The 27,500-nt window shown below is 41.0% G+C and overlaps 2 protein-coding genes across 3 annotated transcripts in view; one reads left to right on the top strand and one right to left on the bottom strand.

Annotated features, from left to right (window-relative positions):
- The window catches only part of tmc6b (transmembrane channel-like 6b), a 30,262-nt gene extending 13,190 nt beyond the window's left edge, over positions 1 to 17,072 (top strand). Inside the window, exons 8-21 of the mRNA XM_079857883.1 lie at positions 365 to 628; positions 1,638 to 1,819; positions 2,960 to 3,104; positions 3,746 to 3,901; positions 4,979 to 5,163; positions 6,448 to 6,538; positions 8,405 to 8,502; positions 8,608 to 8,703; positions 8,807 to 8,882; positions 9,082 to 9,215; positions 12,620 to 12,796; positions 14,556 to 14,634; positions 14,727 to 14,822; positions 16,675 to 17,072. Of these exons, the coding sequence (XP_079714009.1) occupies positions 365 to 628; positions 1,638 to 1,819; positions 2,960 to 3,104; positions 3,746 to 3,901; positions 4,979 to 5,163; positions 6,448 to 6,538; positions 8,405 to 8,502; positions 8,608 to 8,703; positions 8,807 to 8,882; positions 9,082 to 9,215; positions 12,620 to 12,796; positions 14,556 to 14,634; positions 14,727 to 14,822; positions 16,675 to 16,692 (1,797 nt within the window). The 3' untranslated portion in view covers positions 16,693 to 17,072. The remainder of the gene's footprint in view (positions 1 to 364; positions 629 to 1,637; positions 1,820 to 2,959; positions 3,105 to 3,745; positions 3,902 to 4,978; positions 5,164 to 6,447; positions 6,539 to 8,404; positions 8,503 to 8,607; positions 8,704 to 8,806; positions 8,883 to 9,081; positions 9,216 to 12,619; positions 12,797 to 14,555; positions 14,635 to 14,726; positions 14,823 to 16,674) is intronic.
- Positions 17,073 to 17,776: 704 nt separating this feature from the next.
- The window catches only part of notum1b (notum, palmitoleoyl-protein carboxylesterase b), a 15,701-nt gene continuing 5,977 nt past the window's right edge, over positions 17,777 to 27,500 (bottom strand). For both annotated transcript variants that reach the window (XM_079857892.1, XM_079857891.1), the window contains exons 7-11: positions 25,502 to 25,693; positions 24,413 to 24,510; positions 22,724 to 22,871; positions 22,345 to 22,392; positions 17,777 to 19,601 (exon numbers count right to left, since the gene is read on the bottom strand). In XM_079857892.1, the coding sequence (XP_079714018.1) occupies positions 19,289 to 19,601; positions 22,345 to 22,392; positions 22,724 to 22,871; positions 24,413 to 24,510; positions 25,502 to 25,693 (799 nt within the window). In that variant the 3' untranslated portion in view covers positions 17,777 to 19,288. The remainder of the gene's footprint in view (positions 19,602 to 22,344; positions 22,393 to 22,723; positions 22,872 to 24,412; positions 24,511 to 25,501; positions 25,694 to 27,500) is intronic.

Here is a 27,500-nt window from a genome sequence, read left to right as displayed (position 1 = left end):
GGATATTGAGTAAAGATCATGTTCCATGAAGATATTTAGTAAATTTCCTACCGTAAATACATAAAACATGTATTTCTGTGAGTGAATGCAGCACAATCGTGGACATAAATGAACAACTTTAAAGGAGATTTTCTCAATGTTTTGATTTTTTTTGCACCCTCAGATTCCAGATTTACAAATATTGTCCTATCCTAACAAACCATACATCAATGGAAAGCTTATTTATTCATATTTATTTCAGATGATGTATAAATCTCAATTTCAAAAAATTGACCCATGCGACTGGTTTTGTGGTCCAGGGTCACATATATGTGAATGGGCCTCTAGGTGGCGCTATAATAAGCAGCTGTGTGTTGTCTGTCAGGCGGTGAGACACGGCTGGTACGGCTGGCTGTCGTTCCTGTCCTCGCTCCAGTTGTGGCAGACGGCTCTGAAGTGTGTCGGCGGTCACTTCGGGACGGGCGTTCTGTCGTATTTCCTCTTCCTCCGAACGCTCCTCTTCTTCAACGTCTTCCTGTTCCTGGTCACCGGTTTGTTTCTGGTGGTTCCTCAGGCCGTTGTGGCTCCGGATCCGGGCCGGAACACCAGCGCCACGAGCTTATGGGGGCTGGAGGTGCTGACGGGCTCCGTGAGTTCAGAAACACACACACACACACACACACTTATACACTCTTTGATATTCACAAATGTAGAACTTTAACTTCGTTATGCAATGTGGAGCAAATATTAAAGGTCAAAAGATTGGATTAAGATTTATGAAAGAGTCTCTTCTGCTCATCAAGGCTGCATTTATTTGATCAAAAATACTGTAAATATTATGAAATATTATTCTAATGTAAATCATCTGTTCTCTATGTGAATATACAGTAAAGTGTAATTTATTCCTGTGATCAAAGCTGAATGTTCAGCATCATTACTCCAGTCTTCAGTGTCACATGATCCTTCACAAATCACTCTAATATGAGGATCTGATGATCAAGAAACATTTATGAAAACAGTGACAAATTTGACTTTTCAGGATTCTTTGATGAATAGAAAGTTCAAAAGTGCTGCATTTATTTGAAATATAATCTTTTGTTACATTATAAATAAAGTTCTTTTGATCAATTCAATGCGTCCTTGATAAATAAAAGTATTATATATATATATATCTTACTGACCCCAAACTGTTCAGTGGTTGTGAATCACAGTCTCCACAAATGCTCTGCCATCAAAATAAAGGCAAAATGGCTGAAATATAGCTTATAATACCTTTAAATAAATAAATAATTAAAATAGTTATTCGAATTGGCCACAATTCAGATTGATTTATAAATCAGGTCATGAAAAGTTTGCATGAAATCAAAATTGACCCTATTTATTTTTGTATTTTATTTTGGTGTCATCTGAGTATTCTTTATTCAAAATGTCATAACTCGACGTCTTTGATAAAGGCCAAACATGTTGCAGTTCAGCCAATCGTTTAAGTACATTTTGCAGATCGTTCCAGAATGTGTGATAGAGATCTAGTACAATAAATATTTGTATAAGTTAAGAGATTTGAAATATATGAAGGCAGTTTCCCTAAAAGTGCCTTAATGCCTTTATTGCTGTAAGTGCGAGGCTTCATGATCTGTGTGTGTGTGTGTGTGTGTCAGGGTTATTTCTCAGACTCTCTGCTGTATTACGGATACTACAGTCATCAAACACTACAATCGAAACACAGTTGCTCTAAGTCTATGAACGGGACGTCGTGTGGACTGTCCTACAACATGCCTCTGGTTTACTTCTTCACCATCGGCGCTGCGTTCTTCATCACCTGCATCATCCTCGTCTACACGTGAGTCTCTCCTGACAACATCACGTTTACATTTCAATTCAGGAGAACAAGTCGGCATGAAGCGGAAGTTGCGCTGGTCTGTTCTTCCCTATAGTGCCGTATATCAGAGTAAAACACTTCTGGAGCAAGAACACATGTGGGCGGGGCTTGATTGTGTCTGTGGGGAGTTGATTGGCTGGTTGGATGGTTGTGGTTTGCTATTGGCTGATCTCCTGTGAGTGACAGGTTGCCCTGCCCACGTCATCAGAGAAGAGATGCTGCAAGAGGAACTTATTCTGATTCAACATTATTAAAACTATAATGATGATGTGCACCTGTAAATCATTTACAATAAACACTGCAAAGACTTAAACTTTGAAAAAAAGTGCAGGAAATGCATGAACTGTACAGTAGATTGTGTGTCAAATGCATTAACGCAATGTAAATATACACTAACAGCCATAAGTTTGGAATAATTACGATTTAATGTTCACTAAGGATTAATTTAATTATTCAAAAATACAGGAAAAATGTGAAATATTATTCCAGTGTAAATCATCAGTTTTCTATGTGAATATACAGTAAAGTGTAATTTATTCCTGTGATCAAAGCTGAATGTTCAGCATCATTACTCCAGTCTTCAGTCATGGTTTACACACAAATATAAAGCAACAAAAACTCCTTTATAACTGTTTTCAACTTCAAATAAGAATCAATATTAATAATTGAGCACCAAAAAAAATTCATAATTATAATTGAGCATCAAATCCTCATATTAGAGTGATTTGTGAAGGATCATGTGACACTGAAGACTGGAGTAATGATGCTGAACATTCAGCTTTGATCACAGGAATAAATTACACTTTACTGTATATTCACATAGAAAACTGATGATTTACACTGGAATAATATTTCACATTTTTACTGTATTTTTGATAAAACATAAAAACATTAAAAAAAATCTTAATTATTCCAAACTTTTGGCTGTAGTGTATGCAAATGCAAATGTTTTTACATTCCTGAATGACAACAAAATCAGGTTGTGTTTACAGTAATAGTGTTTAATACAGTAATACAGTGTTTAATACAGTAATACAGTGTTTAATACAGTAATCGTCTCTGAGTTCGCCCACACTGATTGTCCGTGTGTGTGTTTTCCAGCATGTCCAAGTCCTTCGGTCGGAGTTTCCGCATTGATAAATCTAAAGGCCTGTTGGCCATAAAGGTGTTCAGCTCGTGGGACTTTAAAGTCAGCAAGAAAAGCTCCGTCAGACTCCAGCGAGCGAACATCGGCACACAGCTCAAGGTCAGAACACACACACACACACGCTCACACACATCACATACACGCACACACACACACACACACACACACACACATACTGTACACACACACACACACACACATACTGTACACACACACACACACACACACACACGTATGGCACACTTCAGCTCTGTTATCTAGTGATTTATTATTAAGTGATTAATAATTCTGTATTATACATTTTTAAGGCCAGACGAGTAATTTGTTGAGGTAAGTTTGTAAAGAAAGACACGCCTGCGCACACATATCAAACGCGCATATCTATAGACTAAACACGTGATACGCATGTTCATGCCTTCAGCGTTTACACAGGTTTGCGATTTTAAAGCTTGTGCAGAGATAAAAAAAAAGTTAAATGACTAATGATCTCTGCAACGGAAGTGAATCAATCAAAACTCACTTTATCTGGACAATAACTTTATTCTAGATCTGCTGTAAAGCCTAAACACTCTCTGTTACTGTAATCTCCTGTTATCACTGTAAAGCTGCTGTGAAACACTCGATATTGTTAAAGTGCTGTATAAATGAGGGAGACTTGACTAATCTGTGTGTGTGTGTGTGTGTGTGTGTGTGTGTGTGTGTGTGTGTGTGTGTGTGTGTGTGTGTGTGTGTGTGTGCAGGAGCTGGTGGCAGAAGTCAACCGTGAGGAGCTGAAGTTCTCCGCTCTCCAGCGTTTGTTCCGGGTCTTCATCCACATGCTGGCGTGGCTCATGTGTTTGGGAAGTACGCTAGCGTGTGTTCTGGCCGTCTTCTACTTCTCTGAACACATGCACAAGGTACCAGATACACACACACATGCACAAGGTACCAGATACACACACACACATGCACAAGGTACCAGATACACACACACACATGCACAAGGTACCAGATACACACACACACATGCACAAGGTACCAGATACACACACACATGCACAAGGTACCAGATACACACATACACACACACACACATGCACAAGGTACCAGATACACACACACACACATGCACAAGGTACCAGATACACACACACACATGCACAAGGTACCAGATACACACATGCACAAGGTACCAGATACACACACACACACATGCACAAGGTACCAGATACACACACACACATGCACAAGGTACCAGATACACACATGCACAAGGTACCAGATACACACACACACATGCACAAGGTACCAGATACACACACACACACACACACATGCACAAGGTACCAGATACACACACACACATGCACAAGGTACCAGATACACACATACACAAGGTACCAGATACACACACACACATGCACAAGGTACCAGATACACACACACACATGCACAAGGTACCAGATACACACATGCACAAGGTACCAGATACACACACACACACACACATGCACAAGGTACCAGATACACACACACACATGCACAAGGTACCAGATACACACACACACATGCACAAGGTACCAGATACACACATGCACAAGGTACCAGATACACACACACACACACACACACACATGCACAAGGTACCAGATACACACACACACATGCACAAGGTACCAGATACACACACACACGTATTTTGTTATAATACATAATCTACATAAGTTATGTTTATATAATTTATTTTACATGGGTGTATTTTAACAGTGTTGCTCAATAAAACCCATATGATATTTGAACCCATTTTTATTGCTTATGTTATATTTTAAGTCATTTTAAAGGCTGTTATTCACTAGGATCTATTTTTATTACCACAGATTTTTATCTAATTACTCGATTCATCGGTAGAATACTCGATTACTAAAATAATGGACATCTGCATGCGTGTGCTCGAGCGGAGACACCAGCTCAAGCTGAGATGTTTGTGATTGCAGAAAGACGTTGAATCTCGCTCTCGAACGAGCTCGTCTGACGGTGTGATGCTGAAGGAGGCGAGTCTGCTGGCCCTTCCCGTTCTCGTGTCCTGCATTCATCTGATCCTGCCGGGATTCTTCAACGCCGTGGCCTGGATGGAGGAGTACGATTCTCCCAGCGTGCTCAACTACGTCTCCATCAGCAGGTGGAGTTACCGCAGAGCTCAACACACACTTCAACACACACACTTCAACACACACTTTCACTCGGACCTTCCCAAAGCATTCCTATACCCCTTCCAGAAGCTTAAGATCAAGTGATCATAACCTCCTTCTAGTCCCACACTCACGACTCGGACGGAGAGGGGATCGAGCGTTTTCTGAGCGTTTTCCGAGCGTTTTCCGAGCTTTTTCCAAGGTTTTTTTGTGCGTTTTCAGTTGTGTTATCTGTTGCGTTTTCCGAGCTTTTTCCGAGGTTTTTCTGTGCGTTTTCTGTTGCGTTTTCCGAGCTTTTTCCAAGGTTTTTTTGTGCGTTTTCAGTTGTGTTATCTGTTGCGTTTTCCGAGCTTTTTCCGAGGTTTTTCTGTGCGTTTTCTGTTGCGTTTTCCGAGCTTTTTCCAGGGTTTTTCTGTTGCGTTTTCTGTTGCGTTTTCCAAGCTTTTTCCGAGGTTTTTCTGTGCGTTTTCTGTTGCGTTTTCCGAGCTTTTTCCGAGGTTTTTCTGTGCGTTTTCTGTTGCGTTTTCCAAGCTTTTTCCGAGGTTTTTCTGTGCGTTTTCTGTTGCGTTTTCTGATCGTTCTGTGCGTTATCTGTGCGTTTTCCGAGGTTTTTCTGTGCGTTTTCTGTTGCGTTTTCCGAGATTTTTCTGTTGCGTTTTCTGATCGTTCTGTGCGTTTTCCGAGATTTTTCCGAGGTTTTTCTGTTGCGTTTTCTGATCGTTCTGTGCGTTTTCCGAGCTTTTCCCAAGGTTTTTCTGTGCGTTTTCTGTGCATTTTCTGTGCGTTTTCTCAGTGTTTTCTGAGCGTTTTGTGCGTTTGCATTTTGTATTAAATTAAATTAAATTATTTTCCCAAACAACATATGATCATGAAGGAAGTAGCTGATATTTTGCTTTCTTTCCTTCTTTCTTTCCTTCTTTCTTTCTTTTTTCTTTCATTCTTTCTTTCTTTCTTTCTTTCTTTGTTTTTCTCTTTCTTTCCTCTTTCCTCTTTCCTCCCTCTCCTGTATTAATTTAGAAATTATGTATTCAAAATACTTGCATTGTGGAGTCAAGTAAGTTTATGTAGTGCGATGACATGAAAGCTTTTGACTCTATAAAAAGGGAATCTAACAATCTCAGATCTTACTGTGTGTCTGTTACATGTTTTCATATAAAACAGTTTCTACATGGAGATTTGAAAGGCTTTCACCAGGAAGCTTCTGTTGCACTGATTCACTTCATGTGTTGTTAAATGCTTTTCTTATATTTCCTCATGTGTGGTGTGTGTCGCAGGAACCTGTTGTTGAAAGTGAGTGTGTTGGGAGTGCTGTGCCATCATTGGCTGGGTCGCGTGGCATCAGAACCCGAGAAGCTGGGCTTACAGGTGAGGTTTCAACTAAAAACGTTAAACTTCTTATGTGTTTTGACCATTCATTTACACGACAATGGTGTTCTTGGTGCCTGAAGTTTTGAGAACGGTCTCCGTGTAAACAACAAAAACGTGAATCTCTGAAGACGTTTTTAGTCGTTTTCGCGGATCTGTGTGAATGGGGATCGTTTTGACATGCGTTTCTCATGCGTTTATGAGCGCCTCCTGCTGGACCTCTTTGTGAACAGCATAATTTTATGGGGTCTTACAAACCTGTATTAACACTAGTGTGGGATTCTTCTACAATATTCACTCATGACAGTAAATAGGGCATTCTGAGTCAATCCACTGCAGTATTTCCTCTCTCAGTCAGTAGAAAATGTGTTTTACACCCAGTCATGCTGAAAAAAATAATAATACCGCCATATACCTTGAAACCAGTATAATTTTGAAAAATACCTTGATATTTTTTGTTCATACCGCCCAGCACGAGTGCGTTTATCCCCGTATCCGCTGATGGTTTTGATGGTGGTTTTGATTGTGGTTTTTGGTTTTGATGATGGTTTTGATGATGGTTTTGATGGTGGTTTTGATGGTGGTTTTGATGGTGGTTTTGATGGTGGTTTTTGGTTTTGATGATGGTTTTGATGATGGTTTTGATGGTGGTTTTTGGTTTTGATGGTGGTTTTTGGTTTTGATGATGGTTTTGATGGTTGTTTTGATGGTGGTTTTTGGTTTTGATGGTGGTTTTTGGTTTTGATGATGGTTTTGATAGTGGTTTTTGGTTTTGATGGTGGTTTTGATGGTTGTTTTGATGGTGGTTTTTGGTTTTGATGGTGGTTTTGATGGTGGTTTTTGGTTTTGATGATGGTTTTGATGGTGGTTTTTGGTTTTGATGATGGTTTTGATGGTTGTTTTGATGGTGGTTTTTGGTTTTGATGGTGGTTTTTGGTTTTGATGATGGTTTTGATAGTGGTTTTTGGGTTTGATGGTGGTTTTGATGGTTGTTTTGATGGTGGTTTTTGGTTTTGATGATGGTTTTGATGGTGGTTTTTGGTTTTGATGATGGTTTTGATGGTGGTTTTTGGTTTTGATGGTGGTTTTGATGGTGGTTTTTGGTTTTGATGATGGTTTTGATGGTGGTTTTTGGTTTTGATGGTGGTTTTGATGGTGGTTTTTTGTTTTGATGATGGTTTTGATGGTGGTTTTTGGTTTTGATGGTGGTTTTGATGGTGGTTTTGATGGTGGTTTTTGGTTTTGATGGTGGTTTTTTGTTTTGATGATGGTTTTGATGGTGGTTTTTGGTTTTGATGGTGGTTTTTGGTTTTGATGATGGTTTTGATGATGGTTTTGATGGTGGTTTTGATGGTGGTTTTAATGGTGGTTTTTGTTTTTTAATGGTGGTTTTTGGTTTTGATGATGGTTTTGATGATGGTTTTTGGTTTTGATGATGGTTTTGATGATGGTTTTGATGGTGGTTTTTGGTTTTGATGGTGGTTTTTGGTTTTGATGATGGTTTTGATGGTTGTTTTGATGGTGGTTTTTGGTTTTGATGGTGGTTTTGATGATGGTTTTGATGATGGTTTTGATGGTGGTTTTTGGTTTTGATGATGGTTTTTGGTTTTGATGATGGTTTTGATGGTTGTTTTGATGGTGGTTTTTGGTTTTGATGGTGGTTTTTGGTTTTGATGATGGTTTTGATAGTGGTTTTTGGTTTTGATGGTGGTTTTGATGGTTGTTTTGATGGTGGTTTTTGGTTTTGATGATGGTTTTGATAGTGGTTTTTGGTTTTGATGGTGGTTTTGATGGTTGTTTTGATGGTGGTTTTTGGTTTTGATGATGGTTTTGATGGTGGTTTTGATGGTGGTTTTGCTGTTGCAGTGCTGGGAGAGTTTCGTCGGTCAGGAACTGTACCGTTTCCTCCTGATGGACTTCATCTTCATGTTGCTGGACACTTTCTTTGGAGAGTTTCTGTGGAGGTGAGCAGCTGATGATGTACAGTATGAGCTCAGGATTGTTGCTGTTAATAATTAAAACATGTACTTGGACTGAAATCATTTTTGTTGTGTGTTTCTCTCTGTCAGGTTGTTTTCTCAGAAAGCTCTGAAGAGGAAGAGGAAACCCGTGTTTGATATCGCCAGGAACGTTCTGGAGCTCATCTATGGACAAACTCTGGCCTGGTAAACACCCATCATTACCTGACTGTGACGTGATTGTTGCTCAGTGATGTGATATAACAGCACCTGTGTGTGTGTGTGTGTGTGTGTGTGTGTGTGTGTGTAGGTTGGGCGTGTTGTTCTCTCCTCTCCTGCCTGTGGTTCAGATTATTAAACTGCTGTTTCTCTTCTACATGAAGAAGGTTTGTTTGTCTGCTCACAATCATCAACATCATTTATTGTGTTTGTTTAGAGAAATAACCTGCAGGAATTTTTTTTTTAACAATGACTCAGAGGAATCATTTGCAAACCAATTCACTAGAATGATTCGTATGAATAATCTGCGAACCGATTCACGAGAATGATTCGGACTCGTCTGTGATTGTGGTGTGTGTGTCGCAGGTCAGTCTGATGATGAACTGTCAGGCGTCGGGGAAGCCGTGGCGCGCCTCTCAGATGACCACCATCTTCATCACACTCCTGTGCTTCCCGTCGTTCCTGGGCGCCTCCGTGTGTGTGACCTACACCATGTGGACGTAAGTGTGTGTGTGAGTGTGTGTGACCTACACCATGTGGACGTAAGTGTGTGTGTGAGTGTGTGAGACCTACACCATGTGGACGTAAGTGTGTGTGTGAGTGTGTGAGACCTACACCATGTGGACGTAAGTGTGTGTGTGAGTGTGTGAGACCTACACCATGTGGACGTAAGTGTGTGTGTGACTGTGTGAGACCTACACCATGTGGACGTGAGTGTGTGTGTGAGTGTGTGAGACCTACACCATGTGGACGTAAGTGTGTGTGTGTGACTGTGTGAGACCTACACCATGTGGACGTAAGTGTGTGTGTGAGTGTGTGAGACCTACACCATGTGGACGTAAGTGTGTGTGTGAGTGTGTGTGACCTACACCATGTGGACGTAAGTGTGTGTGTGAGTGTGTGAGACCTACACCATGTGGACGTGAGTGTGTGTGTGAGTGTGTGAGACCTACACCATGTGGACGTGAGTGTGTGTGTGAGTGTGTGAGACCTACACCATGTGGACGTGAGTGTGTGTGTGAGTGTGTGAGACCTACACCATGTGGACGTAAGTGTGTGTGTGTGAGACCTACACCATGTGGACGTAAGTGTGTGTGTGTGAGACCTACACCATGTGGACGTAAGTGTGTGTGTGAGTGTGTGAGACCTACACCATGTGGACGTAAGTGTGTGTGTGAGTGTGTGAGACCTACACCATGTGGACGTGAGTGTGTGTGTGAGTGTGTGAGACCTACACCATGTGGACGTGAGTGTGTGAGACCTACACCATGTGGACGTGAGTGTGTGAGACCTACACCATGTGGACGTGAGTGTGTGTGTGAGTGTGTGAGACCTACACCATGTGGACGTGAGTGTGTGTGTGAGTGTGTGAGACCTACACCATGTGGACGTAAGTGTGTGTGTGAGTGTGTGAGACCTACACTATGTGGACGTAAGTGTGTGTGTGAGTGTGTGAGACCTACACCATGTGGACGTGAGTGTGTGTGTGAGTGTGTGTGACCTACACCATGTGGACGTGAGTGTGTGTGTGAGTGTGTGAGACCTACACCATGTGGACGTAAGTGTGTGTGTGTGAGACCTACACCATGTGGACGTGAGTGTGTGTGTGAGTGTGTGAGACCTACACCATGTGGACGTGAGTGTGTGTGTGAGTGTGTGAGACCTACACCATGTGGACGTAAGTGTGAGTGTGTGAGACCTACACCATGTGGACGTGAGTGTGTGTGTGAGTGTGTGAGACCTACACCATGTGGACGTAAGTGTGTGTGTGTGAGACCTACACCATGTGGACGTAAGTGTGTGTGTGAGTGTGTGTGACCTACACTATGTGGACGTGAGTGTGTGTGTGAGTGTGTGAGACCTACACCATGTGGACGTAAGTGTGTGTGTGAGTGTGTGTGACCTACACCATGTGGACGTGAGTGTGTGTGTGAGTGTGTGAGACCTACACCATGTGGACGTGTGAGTGTGTGTGACCTACACCATGTGGACGTGAGTGTGTGTGTGAGTGTGTGTGACCTACACCATGTGGACGTGAGTGTGTGTGTGAGTGTGTGAGACCTACACCATGTGGACGTGAGTGTGTGTGTGAGTGTGTGAGACCTACACCATGTGGACGTAAGTGTGTGTGTGAGTGTGTGTGACCTACACCATGTGGACGTGAGTGTGTGTGTGTGAGTGTGTGAGACCTACACCATGTGGACGTAAGTGTGTGTGTGAGTGTGTGTGTGAGTGTGTGTGTGTGTGAGACCTACACCATGTGGACGTAAGTGTGTGTGTGAGTGTGTGAGACCTACACCATGTGGACGTGAGTGTGTGTGTGTGAGTGTGTGAGACCTACACCATGTGGACGTAAGTGTGTGTGTGAGTGTGTGTGACCTACACCATGTGGACGTGAGTGTGTGTGTGAGTGTGTGAGACCTACACCATGTGGACGTGTGAGTGTGTGAGACCTACACCATGTGGACGTGAGTGTGTGTGTGAGTGTGTGTGACCTACACCATGTGGACGTGAGTGTGTGTGTGAGTGTGTGAGACCTACACCATGTGGACGTGAGTGTGTGTGTGAGTGTGTGAGACCTACACCATGTGGACGTAAGTGTGTGTGTGTGAGACCTACACCATGTGGACGTAAGTGTGTGTGTGAGTGTGTGAGACCTACACCATGTGGACGTGAGTGTGTGAGTGTGTGAGACCTACACCATGTGGACGTAAGTGTGTGTGTGTGAGACCTACACCATGTGGACGTAAGTGTGTGTGTGAGTGTGTGAGACCTACACCATGTGGACGTGAGTGTGTGTGTGAGTGTGTGAGACCTACACCATGTGGACGTAAGTGTGTGTGTGTGAGACCTACACCATGTGGACGTAAGTGTGTGTGTGAGTGTGTGAGACCTACACCATGTGGACGTGAGTGTGTGTGTGAGTGTGTGAGACCTACACCATGTGGACGTAAGTGTGTGTGTGTGAGACCTACACCATGTGGACGTAAGTGTGTGTGTGTGAGACCTACACCATGTGGACGTGAGTGTGTGTGTGAGTGTGTGAGACCTACACCATGTGGACGTGAGTGTGTGTGTGAGTGTGTGAGACCTACACCATGTGGACGTGAGTGTGTGTGTGAGTGTGTGAGACCTACACCATGTGGACGTAAGTGTGTGTGTGTGAGACCTACACCATGTGGACGTAAGTGTGTGTGTGTGAGACCTACACCATGTGGACGTGAGTGTGTGTGTGAGTGTGTGAGACCTACACCATGTGGACGTGAGTGTGTGTGTGAGTGTGTGAGACCTACACCATGTGGACGTGAGTGTGTGTGTGAGTGTGTGAGACCTACACCATGTGGACGTGAGTGTGTGTGTGAGTGTGTGAGACCTACACCATGTGGACGTGAGTGTGTGTGTGAGTGTGTGAGACCTACACCATGTGGACGTGAGTGTGTGTGTGAGTGTGTGAGACCTACACCATGTGGACGTGAGTGTGTGTGTGAGTGTGTGAGACCTACACCATGTGGACGTGAGTGTGTGTGTGAGTGTGTGAGACCTACACCATGTGGACGTGAGTGTGTGTGTGTGACCTACACCATGTGGACGTAAGTGTGTGTGTGAGTGTGTTCACCATCGCGTATTGCTTCTCATGGGGAAACTGATTTGCATGGTGATTCATCATGATAGAAGAATATGTGGGTGTGGGTGTGAGAGTGTGTGTGTGTGTGACAATCTATATTGTTAAAAGCGCTGTATAAATGAAGGTGATTTGACTTGACAAATACCGTGAAACCGGTTTAATTTAGAAAAGTACCATGATATGGACTTGTGCTCATGCTGCCCAGCACTGAAATGAATGGAGTTTAGGGCTGTATTCACACACACACACACACACACACACACGCTGCTTCTGTCCCAGGATGAAGCCGTCGGCCGGCTGCGGCCCGTTTCGGGGTCTGAAGACCATGTTCCAGGCCGGGAAGCTGTGGGTCCAGAAGCTGGCGGCGGACAATCCCAATCTGTCCTGGCTGGCCTCGGCTCACGCGTACCTGGTGGAAAACCCACTCTTCCTGTTCCTGTGCGCCGCCATCTTCCTGTGAGTCTGCTTTCAAATCAACTTTTCACTCACCGGACAATTTGGCTACTAAATTTTTAAAGGGGTCATCGGTTGCAAAATTCACTTTTATATGGTGCTTGCATATAAATGTTGCAGTATGATGACACAACCACTATACAATGAAGAAAATACATTCACTCCTTTTTTTTTTTTAATCCTCAAAAAGTCTAAACACTCTCAATAATCAAGCCGTTTGGATTTTCTGAGCAATATGATGTCATAATGCTCATGCTCCGCCCACGACTGCGACTGTCCCGTATTAGCATATTTCCGCCCTCAGCCATTTGAATACTGTCCACCAAGGCATCACTTTATGTGTCTTGAGCAGTTGCTCATTATCATTTAGAGACATGCATCTCATTATCATTTAAAGAGACATGCATCTCATTATCATTTAAAGAGACATGCACCTCGTTATCATTTAAAGAGACATGCACCTCGTTATCATTTAAAGAGACATGCACCTCGTTATCATTTAAAGAGACATGCACCTCATTATCATTTAAAGAGACATGCACCTCGTTATCATTTAAAGAGACATGCACCTCGTTATCATTTAAAGAGACATGCACCTCATTATCATTTAAAGAGACATGCACCTCATTATCATTTAAAGAGACATGTACCTCGTTATCATTTAAAGAGACATGCACCTCGTTATCATTTAAAGAGACATGCACCTCGTTATCATTTAAAGAGACATGCACCTCGTTATCATTTAAAGAGACATGCACCTCGTTATCATTTAAAGAGACATGCACCTCGTTATCATTTAAAGAGACATGCACCTCGTTATCATTTAAAGAGACATGAACCTCGTTATCATTTAAAGAGACATGCACCTCATTATCATTTAAAGAGACATGCACCTCATTATCATTTAAAGAGACATGCACCTCGTTATCATTTAAAGAGACATGCACCTCGTTATCATTTAAGGAGACATGCACCTCGTTATCATTTAAGGAGACATGCACCTCGTTATCATTTAAGGAGACATGCACCTCGTTATCATTTAAGGAGACATGCACCTCATTATCATTTAAAGAGACATGCACCTCATTATCATTTAAGGAGACATGCACCTCATTATCATTTAAGGAGACATGCACCTCGTTATCATTTAAGGAGACATGCACCTCGTTATCATTTAAGGAGACATGCACCTCATTATCATTTAAAGAGACATGCACCTCATTATCATTTAAGGAGACATGCACCTCATTATCATTTAAAGAGACATGCACCTCGTTATCATTTAAAGAGACATGCACTGAAACGGGTCGCTGTGAACAGAGCTGTTTTTGAGGAGGTAAAAAGGGTGTTGTTTTATACAACCATTGAGGATTTTTTAACAAAAGTATGTTACAAACTTTACATGAAGACCCTATAGAATCATACCAACTTGTGGAAAATGGGCATCCGATGACCCCTTTAAGTTACCGGTCATTTCAGAACTTCCACTAGCCAAAAAAATTTAAGAAATGAACCAGATTAACTACGTCACAGCTTATATAAAATTTGGATTTCATTTGTAGTCCTTAAGAAAAAGGATGCCTTCTTTCTGTAAAAGAAAATCTCTCCCTTTGCTTTGAACTTTGAGTCGTAACTTTGCAGATGTTGTTTATGCTCAAACAGCAACATTACACACTAACTAAAGCTAGAAAAGTCAAATCATAATCAACCAGCCCTTTAAGCTGATCTCTGGTGATTTCCATTGGTTTGTGTGTTTGTGTAGGATAGTGATTTACTTCCACAGTCAGGTGGTCGACGGTCAGCGGAAGATCATCGAACTCCTTCAGGAACAGATTGAGAATGTGAGAGAAAAGAATCAAATGATTATGTAACGATTGAATCATCTGCATGCAGCGGAGTAGCATGACATCACTTCCTGTTCCTGTTTATTCAGGAGGGTGGGGATAAGAAGTTTCTGATCACGCGACTGCAGGACATCCATGAGCGCAAGCGTGTCGTCTCAACGCGCGGCGTACGAGGAGCCAGCGAGGTACTGAACCACTGAATCACTGAATCACTGAATCACTGAAATGATTCGAGTCAGTATCATGTGCTGAAATTAATCCTTAGTTAAAGTGAAAGTGATTCAGTGCTAAATACTGTGTGATGAATCTGCCCGGTTTATTATCCTTCACCAAAACTAAAACTATTACTAACATTTTTTTTAAGAAATAAGATAAAATAAAATAAAATTATATAGATTAGAATTAGATATTAATAGATTAAAATCACAAACTGAAATAAGATATCTTTTTTTTTTAATGTTTGTTTCTGCTTTTGTTTAGATTTTGTACATAGTTTGGACAAAAGCATCTGCTAAATGTATAAATAATAATAATAATAATAATAATAATAATAATTAAAAAAAATATATATATATATATTTAAAACTATATGTAAAAATAAAATAAAAAAATTATAAAATAAAAAAAACTAAAATAGTGTCTTCTACAATATGGGGGGATTTAACATTAATTAAATATAATAAAATCATGATATAAAAGGAATAAGATGAAAATAGTAAAACTAAACATGACACACTGAAATAAGTTTTTTTTTTTCGTTTAGTATCTGCTAAATATATAAATAATAATGAATAATAAAAATACTAAATATATATATATTTGAAGTAAAAAAAATCAAATAGAGTGAAATAAAAAAGTAAAATAGTGTCTTCTAAAGTATGGAGGGATTTTTAATTAAATAAATAAAAAAGTTAATACATAATGAATATTTTAAACGCATCATGGAATGTTGCAATAAATAAATAAAAAATGAAATGAAATGTAAGCAAACAAGCAAGATAATAACCAACCAACTGCAAATAATAACTAAAACTGAAATACATTAAAGGGATAGTTCACTTTGAAATTAAATTTTGGTATGTTTTAGCTTACCTCAAGGGCATCCAAGATGTAGGTGTCTTTTTTTCCGCAGTAGTTTCAATTTTGATATTTTTAGGTCAAACCGTTCTTGTCTGTCAGTCCTATAATGCAGGTCTGTGGTCACTGTCTCAAAGAGCATGCACAGAGTCCAAATTAAACAATTCCCCATCTTAAGTACACATTGATGGCCTAAGACACGAAACGAGCGGTTTGTGTGAGAAAACGAACAGTATTTATACCGTTTTTACCTCTTATACACAGCCACATCCAAGTGATCTGAGGGCGCGCGCGCATCCTGGTGTGTGACGTGTGCGCAGACTGGTGCATAGATATATACACTAGAATAGATGCCGCCTCGCCTACGGCATTCGTTCCAATGAACAGCCGTAGACAAGGCGACATCTATTGTATATCTCAGATCACTTGGACGTGGCTGTGTATAAGAGGTAAAAACGACATAAATACTGTTCGTTTTCTCACACAAACCGCTCGTTTCGTGTCTTAGGCCATCAGTGTGTACTTATGATGGGGAATTGTTTAATTTGGACGATGGGGAATTGTTTAATGTGGACTCTGTGCATGCTCTTTGAGACAGTGACCACAGACCTGCATGATATGACTGACAGACAAGAACGGTTTGACCTAAAAATATCAAAATTGAAACTACTGCGGAAACAAAGACACCTACATCTTGGATGCCCTTGAGGTAAGCTAAAACATACCAAAATTTAATTTCAAAGTGAACTATCCCTTTAAACCTGTAAAAACAATATTCAGAATGAAACTAAAAACAGAATATGTAGAAGCTGATTGATCTATAATGTGATGACAGCGAGTGAAAGGACTGTGTGATTCACTGCTAGACGTCAGTGTTCGCTCTCGTGTTGTTCATGAGTGTTTCAGAGCTGGTGTGTGTGTGTGTGTGTGTGTGTGTGTGTGTGTGTGTGTGTGTTTCAGGACTCCAGTTACTCCTGACACTCTTGATGAAGGAGACGCTGATGTGGAGGAACTGACCGAACGCTCGTCTCACACACACACACTGACCGAACGCTCGTCTCACACACACGCTGTGATGAAGATGAGGATGAAGAGCAGACGCCAGTAAAGCTGATGGTCAGAGCGCTCACACTGCTGGGTTTGCTGGTTTCCAGTGAATCTGTGGAAACGACCCTTTATATGGTGATGGTGTTTCTTGCCGTCTTTAGTATCGAGACACTTTTTACTGTGAAACATGGAAATAATGAATATTCACTGTTCCTCCTCCCTGCCGCTCTCGGAACCTGGACTTTACGTTTTATGTACTGTGATATTAGTGAACCATTTTTAAATAAACATTTTTTTTAATTATTATTAAACTTTGCTTTCTTAATTGTTTTGATTCTGTTATGCAACTCTGAAACAACTAGTACATTTTATGTGTGTGTATATATATATATAATGTATGTGTATTTATTTATATATGTATATTTATACATATGTTTATTTATAAATATATATATATATATATATATACATATACATTTATATATGTGTGTGTGTGTATATTAATATTTCTCTTATGTATAGATATCAATCTACATCTAAGATAAATAACTATAAGTTGATATTAACAAAACATTTTGGCCACAATAATAACTGTTAATATTTTTTATGAAATCATGCAAATGAAATGGCAACATTTAACAGGTATGTACACTTTACACAAAATACTTTGTTCAGAATCACTCATAAATATGTTTTACATAAAATAAATAACAATGTAGCTTAAGTTTGTCTTCTGTTTGAACATATTCTGCAAATCACAATATAAAGGGTGAACGTCAGGAAACACGTCAAGAACATATTTCACCCCAAATCAAAAGAGAAAAATATAAGTAATATTGTATTTATACTTAAAAGCTTATTTTTTAGGACCGTTATGTTTATTATTATTGTGATGTTTTTTGTACAACAATTAGTTTCTTTTTTTGACATTTGAAGCACATGTTCTTGACAGGTTTTGTGAGATTCTCTGGATAATAAATACATGCAGTCAGCTTTGTAGATGTTCATATGAAACGTGTGTGTGTGCGTGTGTGCGTGTGCGTGTGCGTGTGCGTGTGTGTGTGCGTGTGTGTGTGTGTGTGTGTGTGTGTGTGTGTGTGTGTGTGTGTGTGTGTGTGTGTGTGTCTGTCCATCTGTCTCTGTTGATTTTGGTATCCAGATTTCCAGTTTTCGTTTGTGAAGTTATAGAAGAAGTGCTTCATTATGATGGGCTGAAGCGAGAGACTCATCATCTTCATCATCATCATCATCTTCATCATCATCCTCCTCCTCTGAGGAAGAGTTCATCGCCATCGGCTGATTCTGGAGATTATGGTTCTGTCACACACACCGGCTCCGTCCCGAACACAGCCTTCACACACACCGGCTCCGTCCCGAACACAGCCTTCACACACACCGGCTCCGTCCCGAACACAGCCTTCACACACACCGGCTCCGTCCCGAACACAGCCTTCACACACACCGGCTCCGTCCCGAACACAGCCTTCACACACACCGGCTCCGTCCCGAACACAGCGGATCTTCATTTAGAGATTACTGAAGCCCATTTACACCGCATTAAGAAAACATCATGCTCTGGTAAATCATAAATCTGAGAAAATAAGAATTTATTTATTTATTTATTTTACTTTTTGTTATGATTAAGACGTAATATGTCATAATTTCATCTTAAGTCAGTTTCGATTTAATGTGCCATAATTTTGTCTTTTCATTTTTAAGTAAATTTCTATTCAACTTTTTAAATCATAATTTTGACTTCATCTCATAATTTCAACTTTTTAAGTCATAATTTCGATTTAGTTTGCCATAATTTTGTTTGACTTTTGTCTCATAATTCTCAGTATGTCATAACTATGATTTACCAAAGCATGTTTTTATATTTTTTCTTATGTGGTGGAAAAAGGCTTCATATGAAACACCATCAGTGCATCTACACTCATTTGTCCCCTTTTTAAGATCGTCACTATTTTATACTTTATCCAAAGGTATATAATTAATAAATTACCTAAAAATAGGCTGTTCCTGAATGATCCTGCATTTTTCAATTGAATCGGTTGTAAAGAAAGTTACTTGGTTCGTTCCCGAATGAATGATTCAGCCGCTTCGAATGAATCAGTTGAGTGAATGAATCAGCCACTTCGAATGAATCAGCTGAGTGAATTAATAGTTGAGTAATTGAATCAGTGACTCACTGAGTAAGAAACCTACAGGTGGTTTCAGTTTCATATTTAAAGTATAATTTAATTTTCCCCAATATTTCAGTATCCATAAATCTACATTGTATGCGTCCCCTTACATTTAAAAAGGTTAGAAAAGCTGCCTTTATAAAGGTCAAAATGCCCCAAGAAATCAGTTTGAGGGGCAAACATCGCCTCTTAGTGGAGAACTTCATTTCTGCCACTGCTCCTCTTTCAGCCTATAGTGAAGCACACGCTAACTGATCACAAACACCATCACATGACACAAGGGACTCGGACAGGGACCCGTCCTAAAACGTTCCGAGGCTCTCTGATTGGTCGTCCGCGTGTCAGGTGCCGTTACTGAGCATGCCCAGGAGTGTGTCGGGCTCCATGCCCTGCTGATGAGCCATGCGCTGCACGTCGAAGCCCAGGTGTGTGAGGAACTGGACCACGCTCATCTCCTGCCCCGTCAGGTGCTCTCTGACCCTGGGACACGAGGGGTTGCAGTGGGGCCACGGACAGCTGTCAATCAAGTGCACGGGACAACCCCTGGGCGGAGCCTGAGTGATGCTCCCGTTGCCGTGGTTACGGAGGCTGCGGTCCCAGCACTGGAGCGCTCGGGGAAGCGAGGTACCTTTCACATGGATGTCCATCCAGTAACTGAAGACACAAGAGTTGGTGTGGATAATGCAGCGTATAAATAACTTTATAATAAGGTTCATTAGTTACTGTATTAACTAACATGAACTAAACATTTGTTACAGTATTTGTTAATGTTAGTTAATAAAAATCCAGCTGTTCATTGTTTGTTCATGTTAGTTTAGTGCAACAAATACAACATTTGATTTTAAAGGGCACCTATTATGCAAAATTCACTTTTACATGGTGTTTGAACATAAATGTGTGTTGGCAGTGTGTGAGTAAAACCACCCTAGAATGATTAAAATCCACCCAGTGTTTTTTTTTACAATCTCAATAAATCATAAGCACTGTCTCAGAACGAGCTGTTCTCAGATTCGGCGCAATGTGACGTAGAATTGAGCAGGCCCCTCCCACGACTGTTGAGTGACACTTCAGTTTGAGCCTAGCCCCGCCCTGAGTGAGCTGGACACAGGCCCCTCCCACGACTGTTGAGTGACACTTCAGTTTGAGCCTAGCCCCGCCCTGAGTGAGCTGGACACAGGCCCCTCCCACGACTGTTGAGTGACACTTCAGTTTGAGCCTAGCCCCGCCCTGAGTGAGCTGGACACAGGCCCCTCCCACGACTGTTGAGTGACACTTCAGTTTGAGCATAGCTCTGCCCTGAGTGAGCTGGACACAGGCCCCGCCCACGACTGTTGAGTGACACTTCAGTTTGAGCCTAGCCCCGCCCTGAGTGAGCTGGACACAGGCCCCTCCCACGACTGTTGAGTGACACTTCAGTTTGAGCATAGCCCCGCCCTGAGTGAGCTGGACACAGGCCCCTCCCACGACTGTTGAGTGACACTTCAGTTTGAGCATAGCCCCGCCCTGAGTGAGCTGGACACAGGCCCCTCCCACGACTGTTGAGTGACACTTCAGTTTGAGCATAGCCCCACCCTGAGTGAGCTGGACACAGGCCCCACCCACGACTGTTGAGTGACACTTCAGTTTGAGCATAGCCCCGCCCTGAGTGAGCTGGACACAGGCCCCGCCCACGACTGTTGAGTGACACTTCAGTTTGAGCATAGCCCCGCCCTGAGTGAGCTGGACACAGGCCCCTCCCACGACTGTTGAGTGACACTTCAGTTTGAGCATAGCCCCGCCCTGAGTGAGCTGGACACAGGCCCCACCCACGACTGTTGAGTGACACTTCAGTTTGAGCATAGCCCCGCCCTGAGTGAGCTGGACACAGGCCCCGCCCACGACTGTTGAGTGATACTTCAGTTTGAGCATAGCCCCGCCCTGAGTGAGCTGGACACAGGCCCCTCCCACGACTGTTGAGTGACACTGCAGTTTGAGCATAGCCCCGCCCTGAGTGAGCTGGACACAGGCCCCGCCCACGACTGTTGAGTGACACTTCAGTTTGAGCATAGCCCCGCCCTGAGTGAGCTGGACACAGGCCCCACCCACGACTGTTGAGTGACACTTCAGTTTGAGCATAGCCCCGCCCTGAGTGAGCTGGACACAGAGTCCGCCCACGACTGTTGAGTGACACTTCAGTTTGAGCATAGCCCCGCCCTGAGTGAGCTGGACACAGGCCCCTCCCACGACTGTTGAGTGACACTTCAGTTTGAGCATAGCCCCGCCCTGAGTGAGCTGGACAGAGTCCGCCATTGTTCGACGCTTGAGCCGCTGTAGACAAGAATGTCTCCTAAGCGATTGAGGTGTGTTGTTGATGGATGTAAGAATGAACATAGCAGTCTTCATTTACTCCCGTTGTTACTCAAGGATGGATCTGTACTGTTTGTGATCAAGCTTACACTCTCCGGAGCGACAGGCCTAACGTGACTGGACACGGAAGAAATGAAAGTGCGAGCGCGCTCTTTATGACAGCTCTTCGAGTCATTTTACGGATATAAGGTTTACCAGTTTATTAGCACCCACTGAAAAGGTGTGTATATTTGTTTACTGTTAGTTGTAACGAGTGTTTTGTGTACTTCGCTGTGTATGTTGTTGATAATGAAAGGGAGAGAGAGAGAGAGAGTTTATGGATAAGACTTTAATGCGCACTTCTTATACTATGTTTATTCAGCTCTTACAGAGATTCTCTGGAGTAAAACTAACGCTCATCTTTTGTGTGATGTACAATAAACTTCACTGAACTCGTCAGTATATTTTGGTCATCATTCGGACGGGTTTTGCTACAGCAGGCTTGTATTAGTGGATAAAAGCAGATGACAAATAAGTTATAACCATAATTAAACTAAACTATACCTGTTCTATGTCCATACAGCATATATTCTCTGGCTCTGTGGGCATTATTGTCCGACTCCGAGTCGAAATGAACACCTACTGAGAGTTTCTGTTCTGATATTATCAGATGAGATTGTCCTGGCTCTGAGCGCGAGCTCGTGAGGCTCCGCCCCCTGTGCCGTGCAGCAGCAGCTCATTTGCATTTAAAGGGCACACACTGAAACAGCGCGTTTTTCTGAGCCCCAAAAAATTACAATTTAAACATGCTGTACAAAATGATCTGTTGGGTATTTTGAGCTAAAACTTCACATACATACTCTGGGGACATCAGAGACTTATTTACATCTTGTGAAAAGAGTCATAATTGGTGCCCTTTAATAATGTATTAGTGAATGTTGAAATTAATATTAACTAAGATTAATAAAGGCTGTAGAAGTATTGTTCATTCTTAGTTCATGTTAACTAATGAACCTTACTGTAAAGGTTTACCGTATGATGATTGTTCATTATGATCTGCATAGTTACTCACTTCCTGGTGATGATCTCGTGGGACAAACAGGCTGGAGCAAACAGGGCCCTGTCAATCAAACAGTCAAGAGCCAATCAGATAGCAGCGTGACACGGTCCAAACACAGGAGAAGCGCTAACACTTTACAATAAGGTTCATTAGTAAACATGAACTAATGAACAATACTTAGTATTAATTTCAACATTTACTAATACGTTATACTAATACTGAACTAACATGAACAAACAATGAACAGCTGTATTATTATTAACTAACATTAACAAAGATTAATAAATACTGTAACGCATGTATTGCTCATTGTTAGTTCACGTGAGTTAATACATTAATGAACCTTGTAAAGTGTTGTAAAGTGTTACTGAGAAACAGGATGAACCCTTACGGGAGGTTATTGAGAGTGTTTCTGAGTTCGCGGCCCAGGTTCTGGATGTATCGCCACTGGTTCTCCTGGACCGGCTGACCCGTCAGATGAACATTATCAACCATCAGCTGAGCTTCATCGAACAGCCACTGGACCACAAACACCGGGCCTGAGAGAGAGCGGGGCGAGAGACACAGACAGAGAGAGAGAGAGAGAGGGGGGCGAGAGACACAGATGCAGAGAGAGAGAGAGAGAGAGAGAGAGAGAGAGAGAGGGGTGCGAGAGACAGATGCAGAGAGAGAGAGAGAGAGAGCGGGGCGAGAGACACAGAGAGAGAGAGAGAGAGAGAGAGCGGGGCAAGAGACACAGACAGAGAGAGAGAGAGGGGGGCGAGAGACACAGACACAGAGAGAGAGAGAGAGGGGGGCGAGAGACAGACAAAGAGAGAGCGGGGCGAGCGACAGAAAGAGAGAGAGAGGGGTGCGAGAGAGAGAGAGAGAGAGAGAGAGCAGGGCGAGAGAGAGCGGGGCGAGAGACACAGACAGAGAGAGAGAGAGAGGGGGGTGAGTGACACAGATGTAGAGAGAGAGAGAGAGAGCGGGGCGAGAGAGAGAGCGGGGCGAGAGACACAGCTTAAGTGTAATTTTAGCTTAAGTTTTTGTCAGTTTGTTACATGCTTTTGTCAGCTGTTTTATTTTATTTTTAAACATTTCTATATAGCTTTTATTCATGTTTATTTCAGTTTTTGTCATTTTACTAGGACTCATTTTATTTCAGTTAGATGTCATGTGATTGTTATTGAAGCTTGTTTCCGCCACAGAATAAAACATTTTAAAATATAATTGCAACTTTATATCTCCAAATTGCGTGTTATAAAGTCAGAATTGCGAGGTATAAACATCCTATTAAAAAATAAATAGGAACAGCCTATTTTTAAGTCATTTACTAATTGATATTTTGAATTATTTTTTATTTTCAGTTTTCATTTTGATTATAGTATTTATAATGTCAATTTTTCATCTAATATTTATATTTTATTTCAGCTTTATTTAAATTGACAAAAACGACACTACAGGTAAAACCATAGTGTTTTCATCACTGGTCATTTTGAGATTTTGGGCTGTTTGGCGTTTCATAATGTCAGTCTGTGTCTGTCTATCCTTAAAGTCGGAAATCTCTTCACACACACCTAACTTTACAGTTTTATTCATTTCTAATATATTCTAAAGGTTTGATAATATATTATTCACCTGATTTATGGGACATTTTACAAGCACAAGGTGAAAATTTATTTTTGTTCAGTCTGTTGACAGTATTTTCTGAATTATATAGTGATAAAAAAGAGAAATCCAAAATCCCCTCAGTAAAAACCTGTAATATATCCACAAAATCAAGAATTTGGAAACTGGCTTTATCCAATGTTCCGATTTCTGTGCTGGAAATGTATGTAAATGAGTGCATATTTAATTAGATGATGGCTCATTTGCATATTGAAAAACAGCACGTGTGTGTGTGTGTGTGTGTGTGTGTGTGTGTGTGTGTGTGTGTGTGTGTGTGTGTGTGTGTGTGTGTGTGTGTGTGTGTGTGTGTGTGTGTGTGTGTGTGTGTGTGTGTGTGTGTGTGTGTGTGTGTGTGTGTGTGTGTGTGTGTGTGTGTGTGTGTGTGTGTGTGTGTGTGTGAGGCACTAGAGGGCAGTGTGGACTCACGTACTCTTCAGTGTTGGATAAACCTTATAGCCGAAGAAGCAGTTCCAGTCCTCGCCGTGATGCGCTCGACTGCAGAGATCCGGGACCACACTGTGCCAGAGCCTGCACACACACACACACGTCACACAACAACCACAGGAGCCTGTTTCTAACACATCAGAACAAAAACATCATGACATACTAAGTCATAATTATGAGATAAAAAAAAATCAATTATGACAAAAATCTAAATAATCATACTGTCATAGTTATGACATAAAAAGTCAAAATTCTGACATGCCGAGTCATAATTATAACATACTATTATGATATACTAAATATGACAAAAAGATGAAATTGACACAAGTCAACTATGACAAAGTTATAAGCATAAGATTTAAAATATATATATATATATATATATATGACAAAAAATTTAATAATGACATTACTAAATTGTTTTAAGTATAACATACTAAATGATATGAGACTTAAAATTCTAGATAATGAGAGCCAAAGTTATGACATACTAAATCATAATTATAACATTCTAAGTAATAATTATGATATAAAAAGTCAAAATCATGACTTAAGTCAGTTATGACATACTAAGTCATAATTATGAGATAAAAAAAAAATTAAGTCATAATTGGCATAAAAAGTTGACAAAAAGTCCAAATTATGAGATAGTCATAATTGACGTAAAAAGTTAAAATGATGACAGTCATAATTATAACAGTAAATCATGAGACTAGAAAGTCAATTATGACATAAAACATTGACAGTTATGTCAAAAAGTCGAAAATAAGAGATAAATTTGCAATTGAAATACAATCAATTTGTGAGATAAAAAGTTGTAATTATGACAAAAAGTCAAAAATGAGATCATAATTGATATAAAAAGTCAACATTATGACATACTAAGTCATAATTAGCCTATAACATGCTAAATCATTATTATGAGACTTATTATGAGAAAGTAGAAATGGTTAATTAGAGAGTATGACCTACTAACTCAGGATATAAAATGATGACATAAATTGTAATTATGAGATTAAGATGATAATGCTGGTTTAGTGTGATGATCTGTCGTGTCCTGCTCGTGTGTCCTCACCGGACTCCTCTCCGGATGGCTTCGGTCGGGGCGCAGCTCATGCTGTCGATGCAGTCGCTGTCCCGGTACTGTTGATTATCCAGGAACCAGCCGGAGTCCACCAGCCCGCGGACCTGCACCGCCCCGTGACCCAGACCCGCCAGCAGCGCCGACACGCGGTCCACGTTCAGGAGGACACCAGTCCCACCGGCACTGTCGGGAAGCAGAGTTAGAGATCAGACACGACTGACGCTGATATACAGCACTGATACAGGGATAGCTCACACACACATGAAGATTAGCCGCGATTTTATGATGGACAGATGCACTTTTATGATGGATAGATGCACTTTTATGATGGACAGATTCACTTTAATGATGAATAGATGCACTTTTATGATGGATATATGCACTTTTATGATGGATATATGCACTTTTATGATGGACAGATGCACTTTTATGATGGACAGATGCACTTTTATGATGGATATATGCACTTTTATGATGGATATATGCACTTTTATGATGGATATATGCACTTTTATGATGGATAGATGCACTTTTATGATGGATATATGCACTTTTATGATGGACAGATGCACTTTTATGATGGACAGATGCACTTTTATGATGGATATATGCACTTTTATGATGGATATATGCACTTTTATGATGGATATATGCACTTTTATGATGGACAGATGCACTTTTATGATGGATAGATGCACTTTTATGATGGACAGATGCACTTTTATGATGGATAGATGCACTTTTATGATGGACAGATGCACTTTTATGATGGATAGATGCACTTTTATGATGGATAGATGCACTTTTATGATGGACAGATGCACTTTTATGATGGACAGATTCACTTTTATGATGGACAGATGCACTTTTATGATAGATAGATGCACTTTTATGATGGACAGATTCACTTTTATGATGGATATATGCACTTTTATGATGGACAGATGCACTTTTATGATGGACAGATGCACTTTTATGATAGACAGATGCACTTTTATGATGGACAGATGCACTTTTATGATAGATAGATGCACTTTTATGATGGACAGATTCACTTTTATGATGGATATATGCACTTTTATGATGGACAGATGCACTTTTATCATGGATAGATGCACTTTTATGAAGGATAGATGCACTTTTGAAAGATAGATGCACTTTTATGGTGGACAGATGCACTTTTGAAAGATAGATGCACTTTTATGGACTTTAAAACAGAAATGGTCATTCCCTGCCATTATAAAGTTTGGAAGAGCCAGGACGTTTTTTAAAGGGGTGGTATAATGCTCTTTTCACAAGATGTAAAATAAGTCTCTGATGTCCCCAGAGTGTGTGTGTGAAGTTTCAGCTCAAAATACCCCACAGATATTTTTATAGCATGCTAAAGTTGTCACTTTTTAAGGGTGAGCAAAACACCGTTTTTGTGTCTGTCCCTTTAAATGCAAATGAGCTGCTGCTCCCGGCACAGGGGGCGGAGCTTCAACAGCTTGTGTCCTGAAAATTTCAAAAACTTTTTTGTTCATGTTTAAATTTATGCAGCTGATGTGTAGTTATCTTCTAGTCATTGATTAGCATATTCTGTCTTGATAATCTATAAATCGTGTTCAGGGGGCGGGGTTTATGTAAATTCTAGGGTTGGTGATGTCACTAACCCGGGAGGAATGTGGTGTAGTCTCTACCAGACGTTTGTTGTAGTCCTTAAAAAGCGATTTCTTTAAAAGCAAATATCTCCCTTTGCTTTGAGCTTTGAGCGTTGTAACTTTGCAGATGTTGTTTATGCTCAAACAGCAACATTACACACTAACTAAAGTTAGAAAAGTCAAATCATAATCAACCACCCCTTTAATATAACTCAGATTGTGTTCGTCTGAGAGAAGAATGTCATATACACTAGGATGACTTCAGGCTGAGTAAATCATGGGCTAATTTTCATTTTTGGGTGAACTATCCCTGTAACTGAACAGCTTTAATAAGTGAAAGAACTACAATC

The sequence above is a fragment of the Squalius cephalus genome (genome assembly GCF_949319135.1).
Source record: "Squalius cephalus genome assembly, chromosome: 22".
NCBI classification, from domain to species: domain Eukaryota; kingdom Metazoa; phylum Chordata; class Actinopteri; order Cypriniformes; family Leuciscidae; genus Squalius; species Squalius cephalus.
Note: the sequence above shows the minus strand (reverse complement) of the source record. Positions and strands in the feature narration are given on the sequence as shown.